The following is a 12,353-nucleotide window of genomic DNA, read 5'->3' on the forward strand; positions in this document are numbered from 1 at the left end:
ATTTGAATTGAATCGAATTGAGCAGAGCCAGCTTTCAAGCAGGAGCTAGCTTAGTTCTAATCCATCCCTAATTATATGTGTATCCAATTATGTATTCAAAAGTATATATGCATAACATTGCTCTTATACTAAATTACTCATTAAATAAGCTAAGAAGATCCAATCAGGGGTTACCCATTTGGTGATAAGAGTAGTGTTATATACATAAATAATGTGCATAATTTTATACATAAATAATGATATATCACCATATGATTGAGTAGTTTTAAATTAGAGGTAAAACAACACTCAATCATATGGTAATATGTTATTGTTTGTGCACAAAGTTGTACACATTGTTTGTGCGTACAATTTTATAGTTGGTGACAAATTCATTAAAGATAAGCATGCAATCCACTCCTAAATTTCAAAAATAAGCAGTAGAATAAAAGAATAATTGCAAAAAGGCTGGGAAGAGTAAGAGATTGAGAAAGTAAATAAATTCTTAGAACAAATGAATTTAACCACTTATAACAAGAGAGCCCGAAATGGGGAGTGAAAATTAAGGAAAAGGAGAAGGTGTAGAGAAGTAATATGATAAATTGACTTGTCTTGATTTATTGCATGCTTGAATATAATTCTTGGAAGTTTGATGAGGTAAACTTATTACATTGGGATGGTCAAAACTATACATTTTGTCTCCTCCACCTCAACTTCAAACACTATCCATATCCAATATTAATGGCACATACTTGCATGTGCAATTACACTAAGGCTTTGAAATGACCTTGTGTATTAAATTCTAGGGTTTCCCTTTCTTTTTAGATTTATTCATAGGAAGAGGAAAAGAAAACAAAGAGGGAGGAAAACTATAAAAAAGAAATAATTAAATTCATGTAGGAAATTATGAAGAAAATAAACATATTAATCACTTCCTCAGTTTACTCCATTGCTTTCGTTATATAGAAAAATAAATGAGATAGATTTGTTAATCTAGAGATATTTTAACCAAAGTAGGAAATGTTTTCACTTGAAATGGAGCTATAATCTGCAACATTGGAGGCTTGTCCGTACATGGAAGAAGTACAGGAAGCAGAAGTAAGAGGAGGTGGCGGTGGGGATGGAGCTGTTGTTGGTGGTGGTGGAGCAGCAACGGAAACAGCCCGAGAAGAGAGCAAAGCAGCATGAGATGATGGCATAATATTAGTTTCTCTATATTTGTATTTCAATATCTCAGCCCTCACTGCATTGAGTTCCGCTTGTAACGATTGAACTTGTTGCTGCAAAGCTGAAATTGCACCCATGCACCCATAAACTGGGTCTCTTAGCCTCACATTCGCCTCATAAACAAGACTGTTTGCAGCATCGGCTCTTTGGCCCTCCGGCACCTCCTGAAATATAACAAAACCATCAACACAATACGTGAGTATACATTGATTAATGAAGACCAAGAGAATATTTATATGGGTTATTAATTAGGGTTTTAATGATTACCATGAGCATCTTGGAGACGTTGCTGGCACCAAAGACTTTGTGAACAGAAGCAAACCTTTGAGGTTCATGAGGGGAGAAATATGGAGAAAAGGGGCATTCTTGGGCACACCTACGTCTCAAGAGTTTACAGGCTGCACAAGGTGTAATAGTATTTAGGGTTCCTGGAGGACCCGACATGTGTCTTCTTCCCATATGAGAAGAGACATCTACTTCTCTCTTGATCTTCTTTCCTATCTCATCAAATCTCTCCCTATAGGCAATATTTTAAACAACAAACAGTTAAACAGTACTTGATTAGTTAGCAAAGTACCCATCAACACTATGAAAAACAAAAAGAGATAACTATGAGAAAGATGGACAGGGAGAGGGAGAAAATTCTACTTCTTACCTTTCTCTGGACATTCAGGCATACTCTCAAAAATGGAAGTGGAGTTGCTCAAAGAGAGAGGAAGAAAGAAGAAGAAGATGAAGTATAAAGGAAAGTGAGAGGAAAGAAAGGAGTACTTTAAAGGCAAGATATCCAGCAAAGAAAAGGATTTTCCAGTGAAGAAATTAATTATATATAGACACACAAAAGGGATATATATGTAGAGAGAAAGACAGAAGTTAATTAAAAGGTAATTAATTAATATTGTTGGTGTGAATATGTATGAGGAGGAAATATCAATTATTTCAGAAAAATTCCATAGATTAGTTGCAGAGAAATAAAGATAAAAGACAAACATACAGTGAGAGCATCAGTGGAGGCGATCAATCGAGACTAGAGAGAGAGAAGATTGAGAGAGGTAATTGAGTTGTATAAATGCCAGCTCTTGCTCACTGCTTGCCCACGTGTGTTGTCTATAAATCTGCTGACTTTGTAAATCAAACCATCTGGTTTTGCCTGGATTGCTTATTGATCTTTCATGCCTGCATGTGGTCTTCACTTCATTCTCAGAAGAGACCCTAGTTTGGACTTTCAATTAGTTTAATCGGTAATCAAAGTTTGAACATGTTTTCTCTTTTGAAACCTTGAACTATATAAAGTGATTGCGCTTTGATATATGAGACCATCCTATAAGCAAATGTTAGTTTCTTGTCAAAATCAAAAAACCCCATCTTCTTTTGGAAGCCGCAACCATTCTTTGAAGATCGCCAGGACTAAAACCAAAACCAGTCGAAGAATTGATTAAAAGAGCAATCGATTCTCTCTAGATCTTTCAAATTGCTTAATTTACCAGCTAGCAATAAATTCCCAACTCAAAAATTAGTAACTTTATTGGGGTACGAGGTCGACAGATGCATAATGATTTAATAAATGCAAATTTAGGGTCATAAATTCAGTGCCAAAACTTTAATCAATTATAGAACTTGAGCTTTAAATATTGGTACTACATTTTCATTGATGTCTATAGAAAAAGATTGGACACCCTCAAGATAAATGAATTTATCTTTTGCAGCTAGCTAGCGGACTTACTTCTGAGAGGGATCCACACTCACGTGTGCTCATGTTTAAGACATCTCACCTACAATTTCTTTTCATTAGTAGAAAGCATTACGATTCAAGGGACTTCAAAGATTTGTTTTATATCAATTACCCGAATGAGCGATGTTATGCATATATTTTTTTTTATATAATTTGAGTATACAGATCATGTATCATCGTATGATTATATGTTACTTTATCTGTAATTCAAAATCATTTAATCAAATAGTGACATATCATTTGTATACTTAAACAGTATATTAAAAATATATACATATAATTTTATTGTTATCCGAATATTCCATTGCTTCCATAGATTACATAATCAGTGCTATGGAATCATTAATTAAGAATTGGCTTATTAACTAATGTTGTCAACAGCTTATCGCATCTTAGTTTCTCAATTTTATTTAGTATAAATTAGGCCAAAGGACTATTTCCCACCCGAAGTATGCTATTTTCTCAAGTTTTCCTCCGTTAACTTTGAAAATCTCATTTACCCACTTGTGACCAGTTAAAATTAACAGTTTCAAAGGTAAAATTATCATTTTGCTTGTATTATTAAAAATAAACTTAAATTTGATTTTATTTTCCCCCCAAAACCCTAAAAACTAATAATTTCCCCAAATCCAAGTTTTAAAAAACAACATTTTCGCCCCTAGGGTTTTCAATTTTTTGGAGTTAGTTTTCCGGCGTTGTCTCTTCCTCTCGACGACCTCCAGGCAATGTTTCTTCCTCTTCGACGTGGCTTCCTTTCGACGGTTGTCCTGGGCACGGTTGTTGATGAAGACAACCGTGCTTCATTGAGACGAAGACGATTTGTCTTCGTTAGAGACAAAGATGCATCTTCACCGAGACGAAGCATGGTTGTCTTCGTCGATGACCGTGCCCAGGACAATAGCCGGAAGGAGGCTGCGCCGAAGAGGAAGAAGCATCGCCTAGAGGTCGTCGGAGAGGAAGAAATGGTATCAAAAAACTAACTTCGAAAAATTGAAAACCCTAAGGGGAAAATGTTGTTTTTTAAAATTTGGGTTGGGAGAAATTTGTTAGTTTTTAAAATTTTAGGGGGAAAAATGAGATAAATTTTTTAGAGGTTAGGATTCCATTAATTTTGACAACCTATGGGTGGGTAAATGAGATTTTCAAAGTTAATAAGAGGAAAACTTTGGGTGGGAAATAGTCCTTTGGCCTATAAATTAAATATAAAATCATCGGTTGTTCATTAGCAACCCCAATGTCTTTCGATTTGTGTGCCACACATGCTTGCTTAATCTTAATTTTTCCATTGAATCACTCGATCAAACTTCTAATATATAAAACCTACATATAGATACAATTTCTGCATATCAATCAGCAATTGAATATAATTTGTAATATAAAATTCTACATGGAGATATAATTCTAGTGGAGAATCAAGAGGGTTTTGCTCGTGGCTTTTATGGGTTATAACAAAGTGGATAATGAAAGGGATGGAACAGGAAGGGAATTTTAATATTTGTTGATGATTAAATTAGAATTTTATACAATAAAAAATTGAATTTGCTTAGATTTTAAGGAAATTGTACCATCGATTCTTGTTTGACCCGTATCTATAGGCTACCAAGTCGGCCCGCTGTTCTCTCATCTCCAACCTAATTTTCTCCCTACCTTAACTTTCTCTCTCTCAGTCTCTCCTTCTTTCTTTACTGCACCCAAACCCAGAATCCACTTGGATCCTCCATTAATTTGTAACATGTACGCAGTCAAGAACTAAAGTAACCTTTCCATTAAACCCTAAACAAACAAGATTCTAAATCCTAAAATAGTCGTCAAAACAAAACTCCCCCAAGTCTCTGGATCCAAGGAGCAATACCATGCATACCCTACTTAAATAAATATACACTTATATGATGTGATTGATATTATTTTATTTTTAATTCAAAATTATTCAATCACATAATGACACATATCTAATATGTGTCTATTTGTATATTCAAAATAAATACACTTCACTTTATTAGGATTGTCACACATTTTCAACTCTTTATACAAATATCTATAATTAGGTCCAAATATATACTTGCATGGTAGTCATATCAGAAAAAACCTTTAAGCTGTAATGAGAATCAACTAATTGCAGTGGCCTAACTGTATTTATCAATATTGCACGCATGCATTGGGATTTCTCAATTCAAACTTTTCGAATCTTTCTTTCTCTCTTTCCCGTTTCTTCGATTTGACGTTGGTGGGATGGCGAGTGATCTTTTGAGCCAAATTCGGCTGTAACTGTACGACTAAAACTGGCCACTGTTGTTGTTGTTTGAAATAGTTTTAATTAGGATTGCATTGACTTTTTAAGTTTAGTGGTTTCGTGGCAGCAAAAAATCTGTGTTGAATTTTGTAGAGTACAGACAAAATTGACTTGAATGTATAATGAATTTCATTCAAACACACTATTTGAATTAATATTCTGCAAATTCTTTAAAAAATCGAATTAAAATTATGAAAAATTTGCGTATATTTGCGTGAATCACCTTAAATCAAAGGAAGAGAACAAAGAATGAATGATGGATCAATAGATTGACCTAAAATTTCACAAATTTTGAAGAATTGTAAATTGAATTGTGTATTATTGATGAGATGTTGTACAATATACTTATAATATAGTCTAAATAAAAATTTTAATCCCATGAAAATAGAACAAAGTGATTATAATTTATTACACTCAATATAAGGAAATATAATATACAAGAATTAAATCATATATTTTCCCTTATAATTGCACTGAGAGCTCACAGAGCTGCAATTAGAGACCCAAGGAAATAAAGTGCTTGTGAGACAATCACTAGCTTGGCAAATATGAAAATTTACACGAAAACGTGTTCCCTAAAATCAAGGGGCAATTAGGGTTATGAGGTGTCTCATATCAACTAGATACTCACGGTCTAATCATCTCATATAAGAAAAGAGAGAATATTGGGATATTAATTATTTTAACCATTCTTACTATACAAATATAACCACATTTTGATTTAACTTTGTCTTTAAAAGGAGAAGAGTCACCTTTTAAATGTTATTTATTTTATTAGAGAGTATGTTTGTATGATAATTCATAATTGATTGATAAAAGTTGTTTCCAAATTAAAATAGTTAGAATAGAAATGCTTTTGTGATATTTATGTGGGAGAAAACATAACTGTTGTGTTCTGGGTTTTGGGTTTGGTTGGATGGCTTAGCTAGATGGGTTGACAAGTCGGCCAAGTCCGCATGAATTTAATTTTAAATATTATTACATAAATATTTATTTTTATTATATCATATAAAAATTGGGTTGGCCGGCACTTGACCAACCGATCCAACCAACTCAAAACCTAGAACACAATAGTTACATTTTCTTCCACATAAATATCATAAAAACATTTCTATTTTATTTGATTTATTGAATTTTTTCGGCTATTTAATCAATACTTTAACTAATATAATTTCGAAACAATTTTTATCAAACAATCATAAATTATCATACAAGCATGCTCTCTAACAAAAAAAGTAACATTAAAAAGGTGACTTTTCTCCTATCAAACCAAAATATGGCTATATTTGTATAGTGAGAGAAAAGGTGGTTAGATATGTATAAGAGGGGAAAAAATATGGGTAAAATAATTAATATCCCGAAAATTTTCTCCCAAATTTTCTCTCTAAATTCACCCATATTCATTAGACAAATTGCATAGGCCAGCACTTGGGAGGCATCTTTAATGCCTTTATATGATTTGTAGTGTTGTAGTGCTCTTGTGTGGATGAGTAGAGCTTCATTGATGATGAAAATTGAATCCGAAATGAAACTTCGCATGATGGAGCCTCTTATTAATTTTCAAAAACCCAAATACTTATCATTCTGTTAAAATTTACTGTTAAGATTAAAGGTAAAAATGTTATTAATAAAAAATATTTAAAAAAAACTAAAAATTTATCATATTCCCCTTTAGGTTTAAAAATCTAACAATTTCACCATACCCAAAGTCTAAAAAATGACCATTTACCTTAGGATTTTTCCAATCATCACTACCAACGGTTGAAAACGACAACAACCACGTTCTCTCTCCCTCTCAGTTTCTCTCTCCATCTTAGTCCATCTCCAATCATCATTGATTTCATCTTCATTCGGTTAGTGATAGTCGAGGATGAACAAGGATAGAGAGAGAAGTCAAGAGGGAGAGAGAACACGATGGCCATTGCCTCTAGTCGCCAATAGTGGTAATTAGAAAAATCCTAGGGCAAAATGGTCATTTTTTAAACTTTGAGTGGAGAAAAATTATTAGATTCTTAAACCTAGGAGGGAAATGTGACAAATTTTTAGTTTTTTTAAATATGTTTACTAAATAATATTTTCACCTTAATCTTAATAACAAATTTTAATAAAAGGATGAATATTTAAGTTTTTTAAAACTAATAAATTAAAACTTAAAAAAAAAAGTAAAGTTTGAATGGGAATAAATCCTTTAGCCTAAATTATAAAAAAGACAGTAAACAATTAGGTACTTCATTATTAGAATCAACCTCAAATAAGTAGCAATGAGCGTATAATTTAATTTTACGGGAAATTATAATAAATGGCCAAATTACCCCTCCATTAAGCAAAAATACCCAATTTTACTATTTCTTACAAAAATGCCCAAATTCCCTATTCCTAAGCAAAAATGCCCTCATTTTTTTTAAAATACCAAAATTACCCTTCATCACATTTATATAAACTCTCTCACTCTCACTCTCATTACATACATTTTTCCTATCACTTAAATACTCACTTTCACTCTCATTTTTATTTAATATCAATTACTATGGGTTCATTCGGAAAGAAAAAATTCATATTTCTGAATTCGAATTGAAAAAAATTAATTCGTAAAAACTACATTAAAAATAACATGTTATGAATAAATAGATATATTGAAATACCCTAGAATGTCAATAATTAAAAAATTACTCAAAAATCTAAAAAAACATATCTGAATTTCGAAAACTACACGTTCAAATAGCTTATGAACGAGAAAACCAAAAAATTGATCAAAAATTTTGTAATTACATCGTAAAACGTGTCTAAAAAAGCACATCTTAATTACAAATATCAAATTTAAAAATTATATATCAAAAAAGTCTAGCCCAGTCATAAACAAACTCAAAATCATAAAAACTGAAAATCTTAAATTTGATAAAACAAAAAAACTACATAATACACATTAAAACAGTTTCATTTTGGCCTCCAAATTTGGTGCAACCAGCAAAGCTGGTTGTTGTTATAGAACTCGAAACGAGCTTCGCGTTGATATATTACAAACCTCGTAACTCCTTCTGGATCAAAAGTTATAGTCGTTCAAAATCTATCTTATGTAGACCCTATAGTTTTAAAAAAGTTAATTTCCACCTAACCCACGGTTTTCATGGACTACCCCACGATTCAGTGTAAAATTTCACATAGACCCTCATGGATCTCCCCATGTTCCCCCTCCCCCTAAAATTTTGAAAACGTTAAATTTTGCCCCCATCCCACGGGCGCCCGTGGGAGATTACGTAGCGTTTGCAGATCTAATCTATTTTTCGGCCAAAAATCGTCATTTTAACCTCTAATTTCAGTTCAAATTAAATCTACACATCCAATAACACAAAACCCCTCAAGAAATTCAAGCAAAACAACCAAGAATCAAAACATTTTATGCATTATTCAAAATCGGAAACCTAAACATTCAAACCTCAAAATCTCCCTCAAATCTCAATAATTCTAACAATAAATTAATTCAAACAAGACGTGGGATGATATACTATCCTTATTTGTCATTTTCAATTGTCGAAAAACACAAAAATCGACGAAAATCTCTTCCATCGTGAGATAACTATGGGAAAGGTGATTTTCTTTGAATTTACACAGTGAAACCGTGGAAAATTACCGTGGGAATTCCTTGTTTATATATAGGGGCAGTTTTGTTATTTCACAAAAGTTGGGTATTTTTGCGTAAACCTTATTGTTTTAGACAAATTTACTTAAACCCCCTTAATTTTGACTATTTATTATAATTTCCCTAATATTCCCCACCACAATTAGCAAGGCGGTGGAGATCTTAATTATTTATATATATTTTTTCAATCTTTCGTTGAGCAATGTTACAAATCTTATACTGCCTTTAGAAACAAACGTAATTGCTGCGCCGCAACTTGATCATTTCTGAGGCCCATTACTATTAACCATTGGATTCCTCATTAATTTCTGCAAAGTTGTGTGTTAAATGAGTTATAAAATAAAATTATGTGGCTCATATTGTTAAATATAATTTTATTTTTAATTTTTACATATTTAATTATATAATAATGTATTATTATTTAAATATATAACGCAACTCATGGGTTGTAATTCTTAACTAACGGAGTTAATTGTGCCAAAGGGTGTGTGAACTGAAGAGTGGGAATAACAGAGCTACAGAGAGTTACTTGGGTTAATGAAACGGCGCTTAAACAGAAGAAGCAGCAGCAGCTTGATTTGAAGATGGGCAATGTCATGTGTATTATTTACTTTTAAGGGTAATATTTTATTTATATATATATAAAAATTAGTATATATTTATATATATCATCACGTAATTTGATATTATTTTATTTTTAATTTAAAATTATTCAATCATATAATAATACATATTAAATGAATACACATAATTTTATTATTTTTTTAAATATATAAATAAATATGTATATGACATATCATATTATTTATATATTATTTTATCTTTAATTCAAAATTATCTAATCATTTAATAGTATATATCAAATATATTTATATACTTAAATAGATATATATATAATTTTATTCTCCGAATAAACAAAGTTTATTGATTATCTTTCCTTTCTTTCTTCCTCATTGTCCTCTGTATTCTTTCTTCTTCACTATAATGATATTGTTTTGTGTTTCTTTATCACCGGAATTAATGGTGCGGATTTTTTACCAGGATCGCCATTCAATGTAATCAGTTTTAGGTGTTTTTTATGGAACGAAACAAAAAGTAATATCAGAAATAAAAATAAACTGTAAAAACTTGTTTTTATAATTTAATAAAATAATCTTGAAATAGGAGATATAATATACCATCATCTCACCTAATTATAAATTATTGTTTCATTTGTACAAATAAATTTATATAATTAATTTATATATAATTTTATTCAAATTTTAAAAACATTTAATAATATAAACTTAATCAATAAAATTATATATACATATTTTTAATATATAAATAAGGATATATTTAATATGTATTATTATATAATTTAATTATTTAAAATTATAATAATATAATATTTAATTATATATACATATGTATATATATAATAAGTATATTACTCAAACCTAGTAAGCTCACGCCAATCAGGATTACTTCAATTTCAATGTGGGAAAGAAAACAAAAGGGTAAATTAATGCCTACACATGCTTCCCTTTTTGTGAGCAGTGAAGAAAAATTACCTATAAAACTATGTTTATTTATTTTAAATATATAAATAAGTATATATTTTATATATATTATTATATAATTGTGTAATTTTAGTGTGATGATAAAAATAAATATATTTATATTTGTGTCTTGAAAATAAATATATATAATATTGTTAAAAAATAATAATATCTTCCCTCACCAAACTGATTATTTGGTTTAAAATTTTTCTCTGATTATGGAATTGTAATACGAAACAAAAATTGCTGGAAGTCTCAATGCTTAATTATCATGAAATTTGGTGTTCAACATTGCAAATCAAAGCTTCTACTTCATCTCTCTAATTAATCAAGCACTACCTTGATGATTTGATCCATGGCTGACTACAATGGAGAAGAAAGCATTCTTCATATTCGCCAGAGAGTAGCGAGCTCGACCACCATTAGAACTCTTAGCTTTGGCACCACCAAAACACAATGTAGAAGTAGGGGATCCTTGGCCTTGATGATCCTCCTGATCATCCATATTATAATGCATACGTGTTCTAGACGAACATGAAATGCATCTTCTCTGAAAGTTGGAGTTGATTGATCTTGAAGACGACCACGAGGATGAAGAAGAAAACGACGCGCATGACCAAGAAGACAACGAATTAGGTGACACGTGGCTGTTCTTGGTGAACCTGGAGGGGCAGATCGCGTTCAAAGGCTTTGGCTTGTTTACCTTTTTCTGAAGGATCATTTTAGAGTTTGAGTGATAAGAAGGCGGAGGAGTGAGCGGCGGGAGAGCAGTGTCGCTGAACTGGTGTTTGGGAGTTCCCGGCTGAGACTCCCACATGAATGGAACAGAACGAGAAGCTCCTCCGTAGTAAATCATGGAAGAAGAGTTGGCGACGGAGGCTTCTTTGGACATAATCCTGGTGAAAAATTTGTCATCTTGTTTGATTTGGAGAGACTTTTCATGAGTAGCAGTTAGCATTTTGGGAAGATGTGATGAAGCTTGAAGATCCGAAGATGAAGCAGGAGGAATATGATACATAGAATAAGAAGACAACTGAGTGAATTCTAGTACAAATCCGGGGGAATCATTTATTTATTTAAAAGGGTTTCATTAAATAAATTAATCTAATCACATGGGTCTAATTTCACTTATATGAACATAATAAAAGTATCAAGGATAATTAACCATGGTTAAGTAGAATTTAAAATTACAATTATATCTTTATTACTGGTTAAGCAAATATATAACGAGTAATACCATATACATCTATTTTAAGTATAAAAATATATAAATATTTATATGTATTATCATGTGATCAAGTGTTATTATACGTTAAATTCAAAATCATTCAATCATATGATGACACATATAAACATGTATATATTTATATATTCAAAGTGAATAATATAATTTTATTTACATATAAAGTAGGATAAGAATCCCTAATAAATAAATTAATAAATCTATGTATACACAATTGAGTATACAACTTATGTATCATCATATGATTAAATAATTTTGAATTAATGATAAAATAATATTCGATCACACCTCTCAGAGATAGCTTGAATGACAAAAGAAGAGGTTTCATGTATAATAAAATATAGATATAAATCTCATATGATGACATATCAAAATCAAATTTTTAACTTACTTTCTGACACATCAATTTTATTTCTTATAATTAATAATATTGCTCTAATCTAAGTGTTATTTTCATATTTTAATGGATCTAATTTATTTATACTAAACTTAAGAGTAATACAATACATACTTTATCTAACAAATAGATATGTACTATATGTATTATTATATAATTAGATATTATTTTATTATTAATTAAAATTTATTTAATTATATAATAACACGTATAAATGTATACTCATTTATATAAACATATAATTTTATTCCTAAGCTAGAAGAATCTAATAGTTAATGCTCGGAGAGTGAAAATAAAGTAGGTTTAT

At 30.7% G+C, this 12,353-nt stretch overlaps 2 protein-coding genes across 3 annotated transcripts; both read right to left on the reverse strand.

Annotated features, from left to right (window-relative positions):
* Nucleotides 1-849: 849 nt before the first annotated feature.
* LOC123227379 (LOB domain-containing protein 15) lies at nt 850-2,615 on the reverse strand. Of its 2 annotated transcripts, none has more exons than XM_044652157.1 (3): nt 2,201-2,615; nt 1,474-1,723; nt 850-1,370 (listed from the first exon to the last, which is right to left on the reverse strand). In XM_044652157.1, exons 1-3 carry the CDS (start codon nt 2,209-2,211, stop codon nt 984-986), a joined length of 648 nt encoding a protein of 215 aa, XP_044508092.1. In that variant the 5' UTR covers nt 2,212-2,615; the 3' UTR covers nt 850-983. The 2 variants fall into 2 exon arrangements, with proteins under 2 accessions (XP_044508092.1, XP_044508091.1); XM_044652156.1 differs by having other exon boundaries at nt 1,862-2,611.
* An 8,034-nt stretch (nt 2,616-10,649) lies between these two features.
* LOC123228237 lies at nt 10,650-11,470 on the reverse strand. Its single transcript, XM_044653559.1, has one exon. It carries the CDS (start codon nt 11,422-11,424, stop codon nt 10,735-10,737), a length of 690 nt encoding a protein of 229 aa, XP_044509494.1. The 5' UTR covers nt 11,425-11,470; the 3' UTR covers nt 10,650-10,734.
* Between the last annotated feature and the right edge of the window lie 883 nt (nt 11,471-12,353).

This window comes from Mangifera indica, chromosome 10 (genome assembly GCF_011075055.1).
Source record: "Mangifera indica cultivar Alphonso chromosome 10, CATAS_Mindica_2.1, whole genome shotgun sequence".
Taxonomy (NCBI): Eukaryota; Viridiplantae; Streptophyta; class Magnoliopsida; order Sapindales; family Anacardiaceae; genus Mangifera; species Mangifera indica.